At 41.7% G+C, this 23,983-nt stretch overlaps 1 protein-coding gene across 1 annotated transcript in view; it reads left to right on the top strand.

Annotated features, from left to right (window-relative positions):
* BRCA1 (BRCA1 DNA repair associated) overlaps positions 1 to 19,952 on the top strand; it is a 56,495-nt gene extending 36,543 nt beyond the window's left edge. The window contains 11 exon segments of the mRNA XM_057714392.1: positions 1,807 to 1,997; positions 3,400 to 3,707; positions 6,323 to 6,410; positions 8,611 to 8,688; positions 9,182 to 9,222; positions 11,373 to 11,456; positions 15,733 to 15,787; positions 17,328 to 17,401; positions 17,772 to 17,832; positions 18,680 to 18,801; positions 18,803 to 19,952. Of these exon segments, the coding sequence (XP_057570375.1) occupies positions 1,807 to 1,997; positions 3,400 to 3,707; positions 6,323 to 6,410; positions 8,611 to 8,688; positions 9,182 to 9,222; positions 11,373 to 11,456; positions 15,733 to 15,787; positions 17,328 to 17,401; positions 17,772 to 17,832; positions 18,680 to 18,801; positions 18,803 to 18,838 (1,138 nt within the window). The 3' untranslated portion in view covers positions 18,839 to 19,952.
* Positions 19,953 to 23,983: the final 4,031 nt, after the last annotated feature.

Below are 23,983 nucleotides of genomic sequence, written 5' to 3'. Positions count from 1 at the left end.
TCCTCATTGCCATGGCTTCTCTTGTTGCAGAGTGTGGGCTCTAGGCGCGTGGGCTTCAGTAGTTGCAGCACATGGGCTCAATAGTTGTGGCTCACAGGCTCTAAAGCGCGGGCTCAATAGTTGTGGCGTGTGGGCTTAGTTGCTCTGCGGCATGTGGGATCTTCCTGGAGCAGGGATCGAACCCTTGTCCCCTGCATTGGCAGGCGGATTCTTAACCCCTGCGCCACCTAGGAGGCCCCATTGAATGCTTATTGTTAATTTTTTTTCACCATACTTTCTCTAGTTTTTTGTACACAGACTTTTCTAACCTCTCATTGCCCTAGGGCACTTCTTTTGTTTATTTGCATGTAGGCTTTTTGGACCTATACAAGGCATGAGCTACAAGATGAGAAATGCACACTAGATCTGTCTCTTCTCAAGGTCAGAATAAAATACAGAACTAAAACCTCAACAGGCCTGGAGGCTCATTGTAGACTTCTCCAAGGCCACCCTTGCCCTAACTGAAGTTTTTGCCTTCCTAGAATAAGTTTAGCTGTTGATTTACCCCATTAAATATTCAGAATATCTTTCAGGAATGTTGTTCACATCACTATTGATGTAAGACTTTATAACACTTTACAGTTTTAAAAATACTTTATCTACTTCATTTGATCTTTATAACAACACAGTGAAAGTAAAAGGACAAGTTCTGGACTATCATTCCAAATTGATAGTTCAGGAAAAAGTCTCAGAAACAATAGAGTCACACATCTCACCACTCTAGGAAGGAAAACGAATTCATATTTATTGAGTTTCTACCAAGGGTACATATATTTTCACTCATCTTTCTGGGAATAGTGACAAGTTGTCAATAATCTAATCACACCATCTTTTCCAAGCCTCTTGGACTGGACTGAGGATATATTTTTGAGGCTGGGTTACTGGCCTGGTGGCTGTGATAGAGAATGAAAAGATCTGACCTCCATTGGCACTAAACCCATGTTTAGAGGAAATGACTTCATTGCCATGCTTTAACCAGTTGAGCCAACCACCCGTTTAATATTCAGATGAACTATTCCTCCTCCTCCTCCACCACCCCAGTATACCCTATAGTGACTTCTATTAAAGAACCTACACATTGATTGAGCAGCAGTTCAGGTCCTGCTCATCTATAATCCATGGAGTCTAGCTTTAGTGACTGACGCATAGTAAATACCCAATAATTGTTTGAATTAATTATCTGATCACTGAGATCTTTTAAATCTATGGATAACTATCTTATTCAGCAAAGTTCTCAACACCTGAAAGAGTAGAGGAATTACATACTATGTGCATATGCTCTTCTAACAATATTTTATGGCTGGCTTTTGTTTTTAGAATGACTTTGGACATTGGAAAGGCAGGAGGTAGGGGTGATTCTATGAATTTTGCTCAAATTGGGTAGAAAGAATGAGTGTAGCAATGTCAAAATTAATCAACTTTTATTTTCAGGAGACAGCCGATTCTCATACATTCATTAGAAATAGTGCATAAACTTTGAGTGAGTGGCAGTGGATAGTATAGTGAAATTTGCTGACGTGCTTTTAAACAGCTAGGAGATGTACTGCCTCAGACCAGACCCTGAGAGGAGATGTTATATGTCAGCCCTGACATGTTGGCAGACATCATGAATCCAGACTCCTAGCCATCACTCGTGTTCTCTTTTGCTAGTCATTCCCAATCTCTCTGACAATAAGCTGTTTTACTTATGCCCTGGCTGCCTGGGAAGTATGATTAGTCCTTTCACAGGCTGCGATAATGGTTTTCTCCTTTCATCCTTATTTCTAGGTCATCCTCTTCTAAATTCCAGTCGTCAGATGATAGGTGGTATATGCACAGCCACTCAAGGAGTCCTCAGAACAGAGACTGCCCACCTCAAAAGGAGCTCATTAAGGTTGTTGATGAGGAGGAGCGACAGCTGACTACGTCTGACACCCAAAATTTAATGCAGCAGTCTTATTTGCCAAGACAAGATTCAGGTAATATTTCATCTGCTCTGATGGAGAAAACACTTTTATTTTACTCTGAGTCTTACATAAAGATATTCTGGCGAATCAGCTTTCAAATGTAGTAGTCTATCATGAATGCATCTGTTATACTTAAACACATTAGAAAAATAGCCTGAATGTTAATCCAAGTTGAACATATTGCCGCCGTCATTCTGTCTATATCAGTTTAACTCTAACAGTTTTGAGGATGGGAGAGTCTCAGTGCTCTCTAAATATTTTACTTCAACTGTTAGCTAAGAGTTCTAGGGCCCTAGGGTAAAGTTTTAGGTTTGTCCTTTATTGAAACATGAGTCAAATCTCTACAGTAAGCTCTTGTTTTATGAATTAATGAATATAAATTGCTATATATTTTATGCCTTATAAATCACTGTAACTGAATAGTGTGTTTTATGGCTTGTAAATCAAGGTTTTAATCAGTAAGGAAAGTTTTAAATTAATCCTCAAAAACACATTATCTTAAAAAATGCTCTTAGGCATCTAAATGTGGTTTTGGGCCATGTTCACTAGGGTCATCTTAGGAATCTCATACATTCTACTTAGCTGTGCTTACTTGCTGATGGAGTGACATTTCCTGAAATGTTTCAGGGATGGTTTTAATTTGGTAATGATATATGATGATTTATTAAGTGAAAAAGTTAATGATATCATCATGGATGAAGAAACAAAAATCATGATTTTAATTGTTTTTAGCCAAGTATTTGTATCGGGTTTTTTTTTTTTTTAAGTTTCAGTGATATAGGAAGTGTTAAAATATTCACAAGGCAGCCCAAAGATTAAAGTATACATTTGAGTATAACTGAATCACTTTGGTGTACACCTGAAACTAACACAGCATTGTAAATCAACTATACTCCAATATAAAATAAAAATTTTTTTTAAAAGTATCAAAACCATCCCCTAAGAACTAAACTAGATAAATAAATGACAAAAATTATAGAAAGCAGGGTATATAATACTGCATTTAATGGAGTCTAAGATGCAAACCTATTTCATTCCGTCGGAATGGATGTGGCATAATTTATTTAATCTCATTATTGGACATTTTGTTTGTTTCTAAAACTTAACTGTTATAAACAGTGTTGCAATGAACATGCCTATGACTACACTTTTGCAGACCTCTTTTATGTCTGCAGGATACATTTCTAAAACTAGAGTCATTGACTACAAGTATACACACACAAGGCTTGTAGTATGTAATGCCAAATTTCCTTTAGAAAAGTAAAGCCATTTTGCAGGTCTACCAACAGTGTTATTAATGTACCCATTTTTCTCTTAACCTAACAATCTATCTTTTTAATTCTTAGCAGAGACTAGATGCTGTAATTCAAACTTCACTGTACATAGATTAAACTTCTTTCCTCATTCCTTTCAGAGGGAACCCCTTACCTAGAATCCGGAATCAGCCTCTTCTCTGATGACCCTGAGTCTGATCCCTCTGAAGACAGAGCCGCAGAGCCAGCTCATGTTTGCAGCATGCCACCCTCAACCTCTGCACTGAAATTACCCCAATTTCAAGTAGAAGAATCTGCCAAGAGTCCAGCTGCTGCTCATACTACTAATGCTGCAGAGTGTAACATGAAGGAAGAAGGCATGAGCAGGGAGAAGCCAGAAGTGGTATCTTCAACAAAAAAAGACAACAGAATTTCCATGGTGGCATCAGGCTTGACCCCAAAAGAATTTGTGAGTGTATGCATATGTATTTCCCTAATGACTGAGCCTTCATTAACATTTTGCAAATGGCTTTACATGGGTACTGGCTGTGCATAACCTATAGGAAGAAATCTAGCAAACAAGCTCATTTCTATGTAATTTAATTTCCATTACTAATTTCTGAAAATTTATAGCTAGATAAAACTATAGCATGGATTATTTTGTATGTACTTAGTAAAGGAAATAATTATTAAATATTAGCAGAAAGGCTATAGTTTTGAGTATAATATAGAGCTTTTTAATTTTTTTTAAGATTATTTATTTATTTATTTATTATTTGGCTGCATTGGGTCTTTGTTGCTGCACGCAGGCTTTCTCTAGTTGTTGCAAGTGGGGGCTGCTCTTCATAGCTACGCTCGGGCTTCTCATTGCAGCGGCTTCTCTTGTTGCGGAGCACGGGTTCCAGGTGCTTGGACTTCAGTAGTTGTGGCTCGCGGGCTCTAGAGCGCAGGCTCAGTAGTTGTGGCTCACGGGCTTAGTTGCTCCGCAGCATGTGGCGTCTTCCCAGGCCAGGGTTCGAACCCGTGTCCCCTGCATTGGCAGGCGGATTCTCAACCGCTGAGCCACCAGGGAAGTCCCGAGCTCTTTAATTTTAATTTTCTTTCTATCTAAAAAAGCAAGTAGGTATAGCTCTACTCCCCAGAAGGCATCTTTTCCTCACCTTTGTTCACATCTGAGTACACTTACCAGCGTGATTAACTAAACTTAAACTGGTTCTAAACACATTGCCAGATAGTGGCATTTCTCCAGTGTTTGTCTTTATCCTGGCTTGTAATACTGTTTCCCAATAGCTTACCTTGTCAGTTCTACCCTATAATAACCCCTCCCTATTAGAATTTTGATATCTCTGTGGGCCCCTCCTGCCAGAAAAAGGAATTGTTTTGCATTATGGAAAAATACCCATTAAAATATTAAGAGCGCTGAAACTTTGTTTCACCTTGGATTGAGCGTAGGTTTCAGACATCATAGGAAATTTATCTCCCCTTAATTAATCACCATTAATTAAAATAATTGAGTGAAAATTTCTTTAAAACCATGATAACATACCAGAGTATCAAAGAGATTCAATAGTGGATGCTATTTATTGCACACTGAGAAATGATTCAGTCATTCTTAAATGTCTTTCTTCATATATCCTTCCTGGGATAGGAACCATTTCTCATCCTAGCTTCTCTATAGGTTAGCAGCTCAGCATGACCTCTGTGACCAGATGTGTCCCGCCACTTAAAGGGCAAAGTAAGCTGTGTCTGTCCTAGAAGATACAATGAATAAATTCTCATCAATAATGCTGAAATTCTGATCTCACAACCAGGTGCCCAGAACAGCTATTTGCTCTAAAAATTCATACCTGTGTCTATTTACATTGCTCTTGATCTTTTGCCAACACATCTAAAATTCCCATTTAGTCACTGAAAATTAGCGTTCCTTATTCCTTTGTTTTGTGAGATCAGCTCTTCCGAGAAGGCTAAAATGATCTAATCTTTCTTGCCATGGGCAATCCTGAACTGCAGATTAGATTCTAAGTAGCTTGGGTACATGTTGTCTTTAAACAAGCAAAGAAGAAAACTTTTCAGCTCTATTCAGACTTGCTGAAGTGTGGTAAATTTATTATGAAAGCTGCTGACTGTATTACACATGATTAATTCTGAAGCCCATATTAAGATGATCTTTTCAGCAGTTGCTCTTCTAACTGAACACTGTTTCAAGGCTGGGATTTCAGCAATTAATCAGTTCAGAATTGCTAACGATCCTGGCAAAGGGCAGTGGCAAAAGGGGGAGGATGTCATTAGCTTTTCCAGCTTGCCTTTTTCAGTGTCCTGTGGCAGTATGGAGTGAGGCAGCATGAAAGAAAGATGGCCCGACCTCCACTGCAATCTGGTGCAGCACGTAAATACGGGCGTGGGTGTGATGGCTAGTAAATGATGGCTCTTGGTAAACAAAGTTATTTACCAAGCAGTAGCTGCTAATTATGTCAACTGTGTCCATAATGGATCTGGTTAATTTCTTTTACTGCCTATTGATTTTTCATTTGGCTGATAGATAATAGCTAGAAGGCTCTAGATTTCTTTCGGGAAGAATCTGAGTCTCTTCCAATCCTTCTCCTTAGGAGGAATTGATAGTTTTTGTATTGACCTTTAGAAGCATCTTGACTTGAATGTTTTGAAACTGTCAGCAGGTTGAATCTAGTTCTTAAGCCACATATCTGAGCATAACTTTCTTTATAGGCAATTTAGCTCTCAGCTTATAAAGTGTAGGCTGATAAATCTAAATTATAGTATAGTAGGGTGTCACTCTGCAAAGAAACTGTCTTAAGGAATCAAATGATATCTGTTATTAAAGGGAAAATTAATATTATTTTGAATCCTTGGTTATAATTCCACGTCGCTAGCACAGACTATTTTAGAATTTCTTCCTCTGATTTGTACATAATTTTTATTAAATTACTTTTTATTTTGAGACTTCATATTAGAATAAAAAGGATGTACTTTTTGTGAGAAAAATAGAGGTTCAAGACTGGGATAACTAATACTCAAGCTGTGTACTAGAGGTAATTTATTATAATGCAATATTTGATTTGATTTCAGGCACTTGTGCACAAGTTTGCCAGAAAACATCACATCACTTTGACGAATCTAATTACGGAAGAGACTACTCATGTCATTATGAAAACAGGTATACCGAGAGCCTTTACAGAATATTCTGCATCTGTTGCATAAAACTAGATGAAGAAATAGGCATGTTTATTAAGCATAGCATGGATGATCGTCTTCCAATAGTCAGTCAGTTATTACTTGATGAAAGAAAAATAATAGTTTTGCTATTTCCTGACCCCCTTTTATTTCGGGTTAAGATTGGAGAGTGGTGAGCCAGAACCATGAATCATTTCTCCTAGTGCACCCTGCCTAGGCTACACTGTGTGAGGGCTTTCTGGGAAGGCAGAGCCCAAGTCCTGGAGGAGCACATGGGGCAAAGAGGGTAATGCGCAGAAGTGAGTCCTCCCTGGAAATCTGGGTGGTGGGAGACCCCAGCTCCACGTCCACTCCATGTCCTCCCTCCATTCCAACACCTGCTTTTGAGTGTGGTTGAGAGTTTTTCAGGAAACAAGTCCAGTTATCATCTCTGAGATAGCCTAGCATATGAAAAAGGAAAGAGAAGGGAAAAATTCATGTGTACTATACCTTCCCTTTTTAAATCTTAACTTTTGTGATGACGAGGGAGACCTCAGGGGCTTTTAGTTGACTGTATGCTAAATCTGAGTGAACATCTCAGGGCTGCTAACAAAGCTCATTTGAAATTGGGCCTCACTGATACAAGCCTAATGTCCAGAGCAAGTGAGGTGATGATCCCGACACCCCACCCCCACCCCCACTGGAGCGACCACCTGGAAGGTATGTGCTCTGTTTTAAGCACCATACTTTCTTTTCAGGCTGGTCCCTGACAACTAGAGGGTGTTTATCCAGTGGTAGATGAAGAGAATGAGGAAAAAGAATTCAAAGCAATGTGATTTGAAGAACAAATGAAAGAATGCGAAAACTTAAGGGAACAAGACAAGTGTCTTCAAATATCTGAAGAGTTGTTGTCGGAGGAGTTAGGCTCACTCATGGGCTCCAGAAAGCAAAGACTGGTGCCTGTAGCACACAGCCGATTCAGGTTGAAGCTCAGCTCTTAAAACCTTCCTAACAAAATAGACTCTGTGGTCCTCTTCAGGGTATTTCTGCTCATACAGCTGCAGGCCCTTGAGCATAAGGTCCAGACTCCTTGGCAGGGACACATTGCCTTAGAACCTCTAAGAGCTTAGGTTTCTACTACGTGAAGATCGTACCACAGGGTCACAGGGTAATGCTCACAGGAACCAGATACCAAAACCAGGTACCATGAACAAAGTACTGTTTTAGAGATGAATGTCATTAAACTTTGAATATTATCTTAAGCTATGGGTTTGGATCAAGGCTGCTGCTAGGTGAAAAGAAAACTTTAAAATGCAAATTAAATCTAAAGTAGTTCAGTCTTTAAACTCAAAGGCAATACATTTGCTACTTTTAAACTAAAAATGAGCTAAAATTTCTGAGTTTAAAGCATATTATTAAATCAGCCTTCACAGCAGTTAAACAAAAAGCTTTCAAAGTTGTGAAGAAAGAAAAAAGATTTTTTAAAATTTGTGAAGAATTTGGTTAGGGAGAATGGCTGTTGCTACTACTGGCAGATGGCCTACTGTGTTTAGGATTTAGTTAAATACATTTCTCCTGTTTAAAACTAAGTGTTCTTCCTTGAGTTTGCTTAGTCCTTCAAAGGGGCCTTTGAAACACTAAAAACTAAGCAGAAGTGATTCTTCAGCTATTGCTTTCTGAAATACTTATGTCTAAAAGAGGAAAACTATGAAAATACTATTTTTTGGTCCCTCACAGGGGAATTAGGAATTAGGGGTTAGGATTCCCCAAGTACAAGTTCAAGGGGTGAAAATTCATCACTTACATTGACATTTCAAATGTAGGATTTCAACAATATTGTTTTCTTCTCCTTTCACGTATTGTCATCCAGTAAAATAGATCTTCCCCGTCCACCCCTATCAATACTACTGACATGGGTAATTCTTTGAGCACAATGACAGACATCTTTAGCTGGCCTTGGCATCTAGAAGATAGGGCAGACATTTCCTGTGGTCTTAACTTCATATCGGCCTTCTCGAGACTTCCAAAGATCCACACCTGCTGGTTAGAATTAGGGGTGCTTCCAACCTCTGAGTCTGTCACCAGGAGTGTTGGAATCATCAATCCAGTTGATCTCTAGTAGCTGGGGCACTTTAGCTTTTTATGGCAGTCGTTCCTGATTTTGTTTTCAACTTCTAATCCTTCGGATGTTTTCCGTCCTGCAGATGCTGAGTTTGTGTGTGAACGGACACTGAAATATTTTCTGGGAATTGCAGGAGGGAAATGGGTAGTTAGCTATTTTTGTAAGTACCATATAATTTCTCCCCTTCTCCCTTTAACACCTCAGAATTGCATTTTGGCACCTAACATTTTAACACCTAAGGTTTTTGCTGATGCTGAATCTGAATTACGTAAAGGTCTTTAACGGTAACACTAAACTAGCTCTATCTTTAAAGCATATCTCTTTGTTCAAATATGCTGGTGATGTGGGGGAAAACGTATTTCTTTTTATAACTAATAGGACCAAGTCTGCTCCTGGTAATGTTAGCATATGAACTAGGGATTTATTTAATTGTAGGCAGGAATCCACGTGCAGCAGGCACTTTTGTAATGTTTAAATTAAGCATCAACAGTGTCTCCAGAAGGAAGTCTATTAAGGAGCTGTGGATTTATAAAGAGAGGATTTCTATTCAGTGTTATTTCTCCCATGCTCTTATGTGAATCACTTCAGCATCTACCTCCATGAAAGGAGGTTTTCTGCTCTTGTGTGACCTGTCTTTTCTGTGATCTCTTTAGGGGTGACCCAGTCTATTAATGAAAGAAAGATGCTGGATGAGGTAGGTACTCTGTTTTACAAACTAATCAGAAAGACTTGGTGCCATTGAGTCACATAGTCACCAAAAATTTATCTGCTTCCTGCCTTGCACTACTTTCTAAAGATTTTCCTTGATGATATGGATCAAGAGTTATGTAGAGCAACCTAGGAAATTGTATGTTCTCGGTCGTTTAAGTTTTAATAGAAACAATCCTTTCCTCAGAAAAAGGAAAAAAAAAGTATGAAGTATTGAGAAAAGATTCATAAGCACAAGAAACAGACCCACCTAAATCTTACATACATACACCTTGGGAGAAAACTCGTTCACAGTTGAAGAAAAATCCTTCGTATTAATATGCAAATATATCTGTTTAGAAATCCAATTCCTTCAAAGAGATTTTACTCTTTGATACTAAGAACAGTGAGAGGTAAATAAGACAGAGCGTAGGAGAAGAAATAATTTTAGAACAGCCATCTTAGAGCTGCAGGTGACAACAGATCAGGCAAAATAAAATTAGAAAAAGTAGTTTTAAACTATTATGTGTATTCATAATTAATTAGTTGACATTTCTATTGGTTTTAACTTTCATTCAGTGACATAGTATTGGGAGCCTACTATATGCTGGGCGCCAGGGATACAGCAGTAAACAAGACTGGTAGGTCCCTGCTCTAGTGGGATTCATGTTCTGTGGAGGGAAGATACATAATAAATAAAGATGTGTTCAGACTACCAATAAACACTGTGAAGAAATATACAGAACAACAGACTGGCGGTTGACTGGAGACAGAGGTTGATTGTTTAGGTAAGGAGACTCAGGAAGGCTTTCTGAAAAGCTTGAGCTGAGACCTAAAAGACAAGAAAGAATTGGCATTGAAAAATGTAGGGAACAAATGTTATACGCAGAAGAGCAGCAAGCATAAAGGTCTTAAGATGGGAATGAGCTTGATTTATTAAAGAAAAACAGGCCAGTATAGCTGGGGATTGTAATTAGTAAAACATATGTAGGCAGCAGAGGTTAGACAAGGGGTTGGAGAAGGTCAGAGACAAAGGCCAGACCAGGTAGGATTTGGTGTAAGTTGTGGTAAGGAATTTGAATTTTATCTCTAGGGTAATTGGGCCTGGAGATGGTAAGAGCTTGGTTTGAGATGTTCGGAAATAGGACTTACTAATAGGTTAAATTGGAGGATGCGATAAAGAGAGGAATTGAGGGGGTAACGCTTAGATTTTTGGCCTGAACAGTGAAGTGGATGTCAGTGATGTTGCTTAGGTAAGGGAGACGTTGGAAAGGAGCGGAAGGCAGGAGTGGAATCGAGAGCTCTGTTCTAGATGCATGGATTTGGGGGTTTATATGAGACACCTGTGTAGAGAGGTTAGGAGGCTCAGGGGTACAATCAGGACTATAAATTTGAGGATCATCTTCAAATAGATGACATTTTTATCACTAGACTCTTCTCACTCACATGACGAGGAAATATTAAGGGTTCTTTCACCTAATATCGGCCTGTGGTTATACTCATGACTTTATTTTTCTTCATAATATTTTTGGCAACAGATGTGGTCTCCCCTACAATCTGAGTTTCAGGGAGAATTGTTTCTAATCATTCTTCCCAAAATTCTCCCAAAAGCTCTAACCTCCCCAATATTATGATTCTTTATTCCCTCATCCTTGACCAATCAAAATAGTGATTATGAAAAGCCTCTTTCTTCAGTGTAATAAATGTATATTTTATCTTATTGGTTTCATTAACTGTAAATCTCTCAATGGAAATCTGAGAAGCCCGTATTTCTTTAAATGGTAATACACATTGATTTAAGAGATCAGGAATTCTCCAGTTATCTTTATAACAGCACAGTATTAGCAATTTAATCTAAATGCTAAGTGAATGTTTTGAGAGGAGATAGATGTTGAAAATTAAAATACATTAAGTCCCAGTGAGGTGAAAAGCCAATTGTTAGTTTCTGCCCACAAAGATTTGCTTCAATGAATTGATTTCAGCAGCTAAGATGTTACTCATTTCATGCAGTCCACCAAAAAGGATGATTTGAGGGGGAGAGGGGTTCAAAACTGCCTGGCAGTACTTGATTCCTTAAGTATAACATATCTCCTCTGTTTCCATTGAAGGACGCTTTTCTTTCTCTGACCCCTGTGGTTTGGGCTTGGTTTCTTTCAGCATGATTTTGAAGTCAGAGGAGATGTTGTCAATGGAAGAAACCATCAAGGTCCAAAGAGAGCAAGAGAATCCCAGGACAAGAAGGTAAAGCCCTCCTCCCCAGTGTTAACAAAAAACCCACTCACCCCTCTTCATTCCCACCTACTTCATGGAGATGGTCTCCTTCATCTTGTAAGGGGCCTTATAAGATGGCCCCTTACACTGCTAGAAAACCAAGTAGTTGTATTCATATAGGTTTTTTTAGTTCTCCCAGCCCAACAAAGTTAATAAGTACAGTCATTCCTTGGTACCCTTGGGAGACTGGTACCAGGACCCCCTGCAGATACCAAAATCCAAGGACGCTCAAGTCCCTTTTATAAAATGGGATAGCATTTGCATCTAACATCCTCCCATATATTTTAAGTCAACTCTAGATTACTTCTAATACCTAGTACAGTGTAAATGCTATGTAAATAGTGGCCAAAAAGCAAATTCAAGTTTTGCTTTTTGGAAAAAAATTTTTGTTTTCAAATATTTTCCATTGTCAGTTGGTTGAATCTGTGGATGTGGAACTTGTTGTATACAGTAGGCTGTTGGGCCAACTGTATTGTCCTTTTTTTTTTTTTTTTTTTTTTTTTAATTTTTATTTTTTGGCACACGGGCTTGGTTGCTCCGCGGCATGTGGGATCTTCCTGGAGCTGGGATCGAACCCATGACCTCTGCATTGGCAGGCAGATTCTTAACCACTGTGCCACCTAGGAAGCCCTGTATTGTCCTTTTTATGAATGAGGGAGCTTAGAGGTTTAGAGAAGTCATATTATTTAGGTTTCATTCTAGGGTGCAAATCTTAGCTGATAAATGGCAAAGCTGGGATTTGAGACAGATGTGAATCTAAAAGCTTTGCTTTTTCTGCTTCATGGTGGTGTCTTTCTCTACAGCAGTGTGGTAAGTGCTGTGAGGGGGATGTACCCAGTGCTGTCTGTGGAAGCATAGAAGAGAAAGTGATCGATAATCAATAGCTGACATCTATGTAATGTTCACTATATCCAGTGACTGCTTCAAACACTCGACCCCGTTTTAACTAATTAAAATTTTACAGCAACCCTAAGAAGCGTGCACTATAATTATGCCTATTTTATAGATGAGAAACTTAAGGGCCAAAGAGGTTGAGTAAATTGCCCAAGCTCACACAGCTGGTTGTGAACCCAACCAGAAGCTGAACCCCGGCAACCTCCCTCTAGAATCCGAGCTCTTAATGACAATATAGTTTCCTGGCACGTTATAGAAGGTTTCACACAGGAGAAAAATTGATTATTCTAACAACTTTAGAAAAGCAAGACTAGAGGCCCAGGAAGGTTCAGTGACTTTGTTCCCCAGATCATATTGTAGCAGATGATGTAGCCAAAATTATGTTGTTTTGTCAAGGAGAAATTCAAGCAAGGTTTCATACCTGCCTGTCAGGCCTGAGCTGGCTGCTCTCTGGTTACTGACTGAGCGCTTATGCTCCTGGTCTGCATTTCTTCCTTTTTCAAGTGTGCACCACTGGGCATTTCAGAACATATGAAGCACCTCCTGTTCCTTTACAGAACAGGAGAGAAAACCAACAGAGGTGATTTTCTAAGGAAAACTGCTTTAGGAGATGATCGCGTATCACGCCCCAGAGCTCTGAACTCTTGGGCTCAGCCCACCCTCACCCTCTGAGCCTATCAAGTAACTTCCAGATGCCAGGAAAAGCTGTGCCCCTGTTTCTCCTTCTGCCTGCACCCAAAGGGAGCTCTGTTATTTGTTTTATTCCACTGGATACAAGGCAGAAGCAGCACCAGGTTCTTTCCTCCTTGAAAGGAAATCCCAGCATTTGGAGTTTTGTCCTGCATTGAGGATGGCAATGATGGAACATGCCTGGTCATAGTAGTGTCATTCTGAAGACACCAAGCATCACCATAGTGTTTTTTTGTGGAAGAGAAATGTATTTGTAGAGGTGAAACTTCAAATTTCTTATCTCGTAACTAGATATCCTCATCAGTGAGTGTCAGCCTGGATGTAAGAATTCCTAATCTTTTGTACTTTTGTGGCAACATTTGGCTCCAGCTGGTCACCTGGGGAGAACTGTTAGCCTATGAGCATCTAGTTTCTGCCAGCAGGTTGAGGATGCAGTTTATTCATATAGATAGCGAGAATGGCACAGGTGGAGGCTGTCACAACAGAAACAGACTTGTCCTGCTGTCTGTCCTTATTCCTCTGGCTTAGATTGAAACGTGGGGGGAGTGGGCATTTCCTTTTTTTTTTCTTTTTAATTTAATTCATTTATTTTGGCTGCGCTGGGTCTTTGTTGCGGTGCTCGGGCTTCTCTAGTTGCAGCGCGTGGGCTCCAGAACACGGGCTCAGTAGTTGCAGTGTGCGGGCTTAGTTGCAGTATATGGAATCTGAATTCCCCAACCAGGGATCAAACCTGGGTCACCTATGTTGGGAGCACGGAGTCTCAACCATTAGACCACCAGGGAAGTCCCAAAAGTGGGCACTTCCTAAAAGGCCATCACGTGTTTTTAGCTTCCTCATTTTTCTCTACCACAGTCTTTCTTATTTGAAGCGAGGTGAGTTCTAAGCCTAGACAATTTTCATTTTAGTGGAGTGGGGAGAAAGGGCGGTCAAGAGAGAGCAAGGGTTACCTAAATGGTATGTATCCAGCCAATTGACACAAATTTAGATTTCTTCTTTTAAATGATACCCAAGTCCTTCCCTAAAGAACCCGTGCCAAAGCATGTGTAAGAACCTGCCTGTCCAACAGAGTGGCCAGCAGCCACAAAGCTGTTTATGTTGTAATTAACTAAAATTAAATAAAATAGGAAGTTTAGTTCCTCACTCACTCTAATTACATTTCAAGTGCTCTTAAGCTACATGTAACTCTTGGCCACCTTATTAAAGCAAATACAGAACATTTCCACCAACACAGAAAGTTCTTTTGATTTTCTGTTTTGTTTTTTTTTTTAGACATAATTGTTTGGGTTTTTTTAATAAATTTATTTATTTATTTATTGGCCACATTGGGTCTTCATTGTTGTGCGTGGGCTTTCTCTAATTGCGGAGAGTGGGGCCTACTCTTCATTGCGGCATGCGGGCTTCTCATTGTGGTGGCTTGTCTTGTTGTGAAGCATGGGCTCTAGGCACACAGGCTTCAGTAGTTATGGCACACGGGCTCAGTAGTTGTGGCGCATGTGCTTAGTTGGGATCTTACCAGACCAGAGCTTGAACCCATGTCTCCTGCATTAGCAGGCAGATTCTTAACCACTGCGCCACCAGGGAAGCCCAGAAAGTTTTTTGGACAGTCTATCGAGCACTGTAAGTGGAAGAGGTATCTACAAGGTACAGTGTGTTCTATGTCTCCTGGAAATTAGGCAGTCAGCTCAATGAGGAGAGGCAGAACCAGGCATCACTTCTAGATTAAAAACTACTGAAGGAATAAGGACCATTCATAGAGCAGTGTGAAGGCAGGAGCATATGTTCTGGGACCAGAAGAAAAGGAGCATGTGCACATAACATAAACATTGACCTCTCTGCCAGTTAGGGTCAGGGTTAATACTGATGTATCAAATCTGGATAAATATCAAACTTCAGTTGATAGCTTGAAACTCTTGCCATCCAAGCCTTTTATTAAACATAAAGGAGGACCATTTTTTCTTCTCGTCTCTAACAAGAAGTAAAGTTACCTACAAAGGTTGTTGGGGAAGAGCCTGGACCTGTTTGGTGGCAAGGTGTGATGCCCAGCTCTTAAATGACAAGGAATGACTACAGAGTAGATCAAATACAAACACACGTGAAAGAAGTCTTCTAAAATCCATCAGTGTTCTGGACATTGGGCTGATTGTCTCTAGGAAGTAGCAGCAGAAATTATCAGGTGGTAAAGAAAAGAAAAGGAAAGTTCTTATGATATAGCTTATACGTGGAACCTAAAAAAAAAATGGAGTACTTATGAATTTATTTACAAAACAGAAGTAGAGTCATGGATGTAGAAAACAAACTTATGGTCACCAGGGGATAAAGCAAGGGAGGGAAAAATTGGGAGATCGGGACTGACATATACACACTCCTATATATAAAACAGATAACTAATAAGAATCTGCTGTACAGCACAGGGAACTCTACTCAGTACTCTGTAATGGCTTATATGGGAAAAGAACCTTAACAACAACAACAAAAAAGGTAAATATATGTATGTCTATAACTGGTTCACTTTGCTATACACCTGAAACTAACACAACATTGTAAATCAACTATAGTCCAATAAAAGTTTAAAAAAGAAAGAAAAGTTCTTCATTTTTGAGTTCTATATCTTTTATAACTAATGTTTCTTTCTCTCCACCCCTCTGTCTCTCTCTTCTCCCAGATCTTCAAGGGCCTAGAAATCTGTTGCTATGGACCCTTTACCAATATGCCCACAGGTAAGAGACTAAGAGAACTGCCGAGTCCAGCACCAGCCTTTCCCCTACACCATCATCTTATGGGGGTTCCCTCAGATGGGTGAGATATTCTAGAGGTTATTCTATTTCTCTACCACCCATCAGACAAAACTGCACCTAAATATTAGCCTATGGCAAAAAACTAGCCCTGTGCCCCTTCTCAAGAGCTAGAAGGCAGTGAAGAGTTAGGGTCTAGGACACAGTATGTTATGTGTTCAGTGGGGTAGAGCTGCTCTCACTGCCATTTGGTGTAGGAAAGGGGGAAATAATAAGTTAGGGAGAAGATACCTTTTGGGTTTGTAAATGTCAAGAAAGAACTCTCCTTCTCCTAAACCGTCTTCATTTGATACAGAGACGAAAGCACAGGAGCTGCATATGCCCTGTGGGCCTGGGGCCCCACACAGGCCCAGAGCAGAGGAAGGCTCTTGATGAATATTTTCTAATTAAATTTGACACCAAATGTGATGTTATGTTGAGGAGTACTGTGGGGCTCAGCTCTGGAGTTGTGCGGCACTGAGGCCCTGGGGTGTGTATAGACTTGGTTTGTTCTTTTCCAGACAAAGGCTCTCCACCTTTGCCTCTGCATCCACTTCTGCCCGAGGATCAGGTCCTCTTAATCCCCCAAAGACAGCCTTAACATCTGGTCAGGGACAGATCAGTGGCAGCAAGAGAACCTGGCAAAGTAATTTTGCTTCTGTCTTTACTTGGTTATTGATTGGATTTTTATGAAATTTCCAAGTGCCATTCAAAGCTTTCTCGGGGTTTTTATACTTTGGTATAATGAAAACCAGGGTCTCTGGCAGCTGTCATTTTGGAGGTGTGTTAATTGACCTCAGTTCACTCAGCTGAATGGGAGCACCTCAGCAATCCCTAGAAATGGGCTGATGGAAGAGAGAACCCAAAGATGCCCAGGAGCCATCCAGTGGTCAGTTCTGCTGATTTTCCAGGTCCAAGTGGAACATCGCTAAGATCTCTTCTTATTTTTTCAAGTGATTTGATTCCAGCTCAGCATATAGCCCTTTCCCGCTGGTGGGCTGAGTCTCTGTCCAAGATGACTTGTATTTTTTCTTGACTGAATGAATTGTCTTCTCTTGACATTTACAGTAATTACCACCAAGTATGGTGCCCTCAGGGGCTGTGATTATCAATTACCAACACAGAATTAGGCAAGGAAAGAGGGGTGGCGGGTGGGTATTTTTTCACAGTATCTTAGCCAGCAGTTTCACAAATTAATGGAAATTAAATCTTTGATTTTTTTTTTTTCTTTCAAAGTGTTTCATTTGAGAGACTTTCCAATCTTATCTACCAAGTGGCCTTATGCGGACTGATAACCAAAGTAGGTAGCATATGAGTGGCAAATTGACTTAGAATTTGCAGTTTAAGGCCTTTCCGACCCTTTGGAACAGGGACTCTCACACTGAGAAGTCTTGCTGTAAGCCTTCATCCAGAGGAGTATGGGGTAGAGAGTCCAGTTAAATGTGTAGATTACTGTGGTGATTTTAGGTCTAAATTTCTTGTTTAGATCAACTGGAGTGGATGGTGCACCTGTGTGGGGCTTCTGTGGTGAAGGAGCCCTCATCATTCACCCTCGGCCAGGTAAGTGTTTGGTGCCCTGTCGGGGGAGGACACAATATTCTGTCCTGAGATTGAGCAAGGCGGCTCCCATCAGTCTATATGAACCTCTCAATGTAGCCTCAGAAGCCTCACTTCACCCTGACCCTTCTCTGACCACATACCTGTGCCAGAAGGCTCCATTACAAGTGATAAGTAAGGACTTGGGAGCTACAGGTATTTAACAGACCGAGGGAAGGCTCTTTCCCTCTGACCCTTTCTGCCCTGTGCCCTCCCCCCTCCTTTGTGTGGTCGCCCCCAGAGTAGTCTGCCTCAGCAAATGATCAAGAAGTGGTGACTGTCGCAGAAGTCCTGCTCTGATATCCTCAATGCTGTTTCCTTCCTGGGGGTGCAGGGTACTCACCCAATTGTGGTCGTACAGCCCGATGCCTGGACAGACGATGGTGGCTTCCATGGTGAGTCTTGCTGTAAGCCTTCATCCAGAGGAGTATGGGGTAGAGGGCCCAGGTTAAGTGTGCAGATTACTGTGGTGATGTTAGGTCTAAATGTCCTGGGTCGATCAACTGGAGTGGCTGGTGTACCTGTGCGGGGCTCCAGAAGGCCACAGGCATGTGCCTGCATCACAGGGGGTGGAATGAGTTTGATTCCCCACAGGTTACCCAGTGCTTGAGTAACACAATTCTCAGCACATTCTAGGGGCTCAATAAATATTTGTTGAATGAACGAATGAATGAATGAATGGCTAAAATGTCCTTTTAAAACTTTTCTTATTGTTTATTTTGCATTATAAAAGTAGTGCATGAACTGTTTCCTTGGGGGGGGTTAAGTATGAAAATTCATCACATAAAATATAAATGAGCACAAACACAATAAAATAATCCCAGGAATCCCACCACTTGGAGATGATCACCAGAAAATTCTTCCAGGCCTGTGTGTGTACATACATTTTATACATACATGATCATGGCCATCATACCGTTTTGCTTTTTCACTTAAGATACTGCAGACATGGTTCCACATTAAATTGCAGTGCTGTTTTGGTCTCTCTGGTGACTTCTCCTTTAACAGATTGGAGCTCATGTTCATAAAGTTGCCAGAGGCTGTAGGCTTTCACCAGCAGTCACTCCTCAGGCTTCTGAGTAAGGTTCTACGTCCTGAAGCATTGCTGAAGACCAGTGATTTCCCTCCTGCCTGAGTAATGCTAAGAACTCATCCAACCAGTTGCCCCGAATAGATTGACTGGAGTCTGGTCTGGGAAAATGTGAATTGACACTGATCTCTGCTTGTGTTCTCTGTCCCCAGCGCTGTCCCCAGTGATCGGGCAGATGTGTGAAGCAGCTGTGGTGACCCGAGAGTGGGTATTGGACAGCGTAGCCATGTACCAGTGCCAGGAACTGGACCCCTACCTGATACCCCAGGTCCCTCAGAGCTGCTGCTGATTCCAGCCAGCAATGTGTATAGGGGATAGGGCCTGTCTCCACAGGACCCCAAGGATGAGCTTAAGAAATGGCTTTTTTCCAGGCCCAGGGAGCTCCTCTTCAGTCCTTCCACAGCCCCGATTACTAAATATTTTATGTACATCAGCCTGAAAAGAACTTCTGGCTATTCAAGGGTCCCTTACTTAAAGATTTTCTGCTTCAAGTCTCCCTTTGAAATCTGCTGTGAGCACTAAATTGTGGTAATTTTTCACCTGAAAAGAATTTAAAACCATTTAAACCCCGCCAGTTGAGCAAGATGCTGATTCATTATTTATCAGCCCTATTCCTCATCCTGGGGCTGGTGGCTTCACGCTGGAGGCACAGAGCGGCTGGCCTCAGGAGAAGAGCAGTTTTCCCTGAATTTGTTTCTCAAATACCTTGTGTTCTTAAAGGCCAGGAGTCAGATCCTTCAATGGACAGCGAGTACTTGGGAATCTGGGCCGTGGCTTAAAATGAGAGCAGTCCTAGGACAACTCTCAAGTGTTGGAGTGGAGCACTGGGGAGGCAATCCAGAGGCAGGTAATATAATTTGAAATTTGAGGGTTAATTAGAGAAGAGGGGAGTCCTGCTGACCCTGACCTCCAAAAGTCTGAGCTATAGTTGCTGGATTTCTAAAGAATTTCTTAGCACTGATGTGCTCTAAAACAGCAGAATCTTTTCAAGAACTGGTATCCAAAAAACTCTTAAAGAAGTGAGGGGGAAAAAAAACAACTGGTGTCCAAAGAGAGTCTTCTAGTTCCCCATTAGTCATAAATAAAATGTTTATTGTTGTAGCTCTGATATGTAACCCATTCCTCTTGAAATATAAGATCTCTGATATGAATATTTCATGTCTGTAAGATGACAGATCCCACCAGGAAAGGAGCTGTTTGCTTCCCTTGAGGTAATTTTTTTCCCTTTGCTCCCTATTGCTGAACTGTACAGATTCATAAAAATTTTGTTTTCTGAAGGAAGAGAAAGTGTTTCTCATAAACTCATTACCCAGGACTGTTTATAGCTGTTGGAAGGACTAGGTCTTCCTTAGCCCCCCGTGTGGGGGTAAAGGCTTGATTGTACAAAATGTTTTGTAAATATTGTGCTTTTCACCTGCAAATAAACTTGGTAACAAACACTTCCACAAAGTATGACTGTTCTGAAGGCTCATACTGCAGACTTTCTCAGAGCCTCTTCTCACTGTACTTTTATCTCCTCATCTGTAAAATGGGGGTAATAATAGTACCTACCTCCTAGGGTTATCAAGGGGACTTCAAAACCATATTGTATTTGTTTTCTATTGCTGCCATAACAAATTGTCACAAATCTAGTGGCTTAAAACTACACTCACTTATTATCTCACAGTTCTGTAAGGCAGAAGTCCAAGTTGACTCAACTGGTTTCTGTTTCAGGTCTCATAAGACCAAAATCAGGGTGCCAGCAGGGCTGTGTTCCTTCCCGGAGGCCCTGGGGATGAATCTATTTCCAAACTTATTTCACATTGTCCGAATTGTTCCTTGCAGTCCTAGGACTAAGATCTCTGCTTCTTTGCTGGCTGTTGGCCAGAGGTCATCCTTAGCTTCTAGAGGCCACCCACATTCCGGACTCATGAGCCCATATCTCCATCTTCAAAGCCAGCAATGGCTGATAAAGTCTGTTTCACTTTTGGAATCTGACTTCCCCTTCTGCCTCATGTCTCTAATTCCTGACGGAGAAATTTTTTTTCTTTTTTTAAATTAATTTATTTATTTATTTATTTATTTATTGACTGCATTGGGTCTTCGTTGCTGTGCACAGGCTTTCCATAGTTTTGGCTAGCAGGGGCTACTCTTTGTTGTCGTGCATGGGCTTCTCATTGAGGTGGCTTCTTTTGTTGCAGAGCACAGGCTCTAGGCGCATGAGCTTCAGTAGCTGTGGCACGTGGGCTCAATAGTTGTGGCTCACGGGCTCTAGAGCGCAGGCTCAGTAGTTGTGGCACACAGGCTTAGTTGCTCCGCAGCATGTGGGATCTTCTCGGACGAGGGATTGAACCTGTGTCCCCTGCATTGGCAGGCGGATTCTTAACCAGTGCGCCACCAGGGAAGTCCCCAGAGAAATTTCTGTTTTTAAGGGCTCAAGTGGTGAGATTGTGCCCACCAGGTAATCCAGGGGGATCTCCCTATTGTAAGGTCTCTTCACAGCAGTGTCTAGCTTAGCGTTTGATTGAATAACCCCTGGGACAGAAATCTAGGGAGGACATCTTTGGAATTCTGACAACCACTCCTATTTAACATGCTTAATCCACTGATAACAGTCAGTATTATCTTTTGAGTCTTTGAGGCAGAGGATGAAATCCTTGTACAGTTCAATACTGTAAGGAGGTGGGTAGCTGAGGGGAGAAGTGGAGAAAATGGAACTAACTGCCATTATTACATTTTTTATCTCATTTAGTCTTCATCACAGCTCTGTGAAGTGGGTATTTGTCACTTCATTTGAAGAATGGGAACTGGAAATATAAGATTTTGCTCAGTTTGCACAGCTATAAAATGACAACACAAAGATTTGAACCCATGCCCTTTGCATCCCATCATTCAGCTTTCTATCTGCATCAGTCACGGACCCCCAGGCCAGAAGGCACTGGTCCAAGCCTCAGGGGAGTTTGGGGAGAGGAGCTGATTGGGAGGGGAACTAGCACTCTCTGGCTTCTTTTATGGGCAAAGGTGGGAGGCAGTAGAAAGTTCCTGCCTCCAAGTGGCAACTCTGCCTGGGAAAGCAGGCCTAGGTGAGCGGGTTTACAGGATTGGATCAGAGCTACTTGTTTTTCCACTCCCATCAAGCTTCTCAGCTTAGGGTTGCTTATCTTTCAGTGGTCAGGACCTGCCAGTTCAGCCTCACCCACTGAGTGACCTCTCTCAGCCCATGCCAGCTTCCTGTCTACCTGGCAGGGAGTCCTAAAGGCAGGCAGGAGGCAAGTGCTTCCCAGTCTTCAGTCAGAAATGTCTCACTTCCAGTGACAAGCCATGGCTTACTGGACCCTGTGGGTAAGCTAGGCCTCATCCTGCTGGCCCCATCACTGATGGGTTAATAGAAAAAACAACATCTGTGTAGTACATCCCGCCTTCCCAGGAATCCTAGGAAAGCAGAGACGACTAAAACACATTTAGAAGTTTTCTGTAATTATCTCTCAAGGTCTCCCAACAAGTGTCTGCCCAGTCCGTTTTTCCAGCTCTGCATAACCTCTCCCGGAAGTCAGCTTCTGGCCCTGGCCTCACGATGGTTGGCAGAGTCTTATCTGATGATGCAGTAAAGCTACTTGCTTTTTTGACCTCTGGCTTTAAGATATTCCACAATCTTCAGCCCTTTCTGGGCACAGCTGCATTTTGGGAACTAGTTTCAGTCCTGCCTTTATCTCATTTCACGAAATGAACTTCTGCAAAGAAGCTGGAAAGGAAGGAGAAGAGGAAGGATTATCATGCAGGCACAGGGAGGGGGCCTGGAGAAGAGCTCATAGATTATCTCCCTCCTAAAAAATGCAGCTAGAATCATCCACAAAGTATCAGCTCAGAAACATGCAGGGGAAAAAGAAAGGAATCAGTGTTGGGGTGGTTGGAGCAGAAGGAGCCAAGCTGCCCAGAATGTATCCTGTGAAGACTGTGAGGAGCAGATAAGGGCAGCCCCAGAGGCAGGCAGCGCAGAGAGCAGGGCAGGGTGAGGGGGATCTGCAGATCTACGCGCAGAACCCGAGAGACAATGTAGCTCACTGGCCAGGGACTGTGGGAGCTTGCTTATCAAGGGCTGTAGAGTGGCTGAGCCAGAGGCCCTTGTACGGTACTTCAGGGAGGCCTAGCTCCCTCCAACAGCCTATAAATCTGCCCATAACAAGGAGAAAATTAAAGAAATGAATCTGGGCAAATAGAAAATTAAGGAGAACTGGAGACAGCCAGCTGCTGTAGAGAGCCGGGATTGGGGAGGTGCAGGAGGAAGCAGATCCTAAAATGAGTCTCAGTGATCAAGAAAATCTAAGTAATGGTTTGAGGGGCTGGAAGAAATGGAGAACAGGAGGGGACTTCCCTGGCGGTCCAGTGGTTAAGATTTCACTTTCCAGTGCAGGGGGTGCGGGTTCAATCCCTGGTTGGGGAGCTCAGATCCCAGGTGCCTTGCGGCCAAAAAACCAAAACATTAAAAAAGAAGAAGAAGCACTATTGTAACAAATTCAATAAAGACTTTAAAAATGGTCCACATCAAAAAAAAAAAAAAAAGAAAGAAAGAAAGAAAAGAAATGGAGAAGAAGAGAGGCTCCCTGCATGTTGGGGGGGCCAGCAAATAAGAGCTCTGGAGACCTAGTTTCAGGGACCCAGAATGATAAGGCAGTTTAACATGCAGGTTAGGACAGTGATTCTCAAACCATGATCCCCTGATGGGGAATGGCGGGGTGCGGGGGTGGGGGGGTAGATATGCAAATTCCAGGGCCTCGCTCTAGACCTACTGAATCAGAAACTGGGGGTGGAACCCAGCAGTCTGTGATTCTGAAGCAAGTTCAGGTTTGAGAACCACTGACTTAGTGTAAGGGGCTGCTAACTGGTATAAAATGTTACCTACGGTCTATTCTTTTGTCTCCAGGAGAGGTAGATCTTGGGCCTGTTAATAAGGAACACTAAAGTCCCCCGGCTGGTGAGTGGTTCTTATCTACAAAGTTTCGGCAGCTGGCTCCAGTTAACTCCAGAATGGCTCTTTAAACAAATACAAAGCAAAGGACAAAGATTAAATTATATTAGCAACCTAGAAGCAGAAGAGCCAGACTGCTTAAAACAACAGCTAGAGGTTTAGGAGGTTTTATTAATATTTAAGTTGCAGTGAAACCACAGCTGCAGCTTTTGATTCCAGCATAGAGATATGCAAATATGGCTTTCTAAAGAAAGGCAATTTCAGACAGCCCTCCAGGTAATGAGAACAAATAAAACAAATGATTTTGTAATTGACCTTTATTGACTGATGGAGATCAAGGCACAGACAACCCTTCGGCCACCAGCGGGCCTGGAGGGAGAAAGGCTGGGAGACCCATAGAGTGGTGACAGGAAAGGCCCAAAGAGGGCAAAACAGGAGGCAAAAGGGAGAAGATGATTCAATTAAAAAAGGAAGAGAAATGGAAACCCAGCTCTGGGTCCTGTGGGCCATC

The sequence above is a fragment of the Hippopotamus amphibius genome, chromosome 17, assembly GCF_030028045.1.
Source record: "Hippopotamus amphibius kiboko isolate mHipAmp2 chromosome 17, mHipAmp2.hap2, whole genome shotgun sequence".
Lineage (NCBI taxonomy): Eukaryota > Metazoa > Chordata > Mammalia > Artiodactyla > Hippopotamidae > Hippopotamus > Hippopotamus amphibius.
Note: the sequence above shows the minus strand (reverse complement) of the source record. Positions and strands in the feature narration are given on the sequence as shown.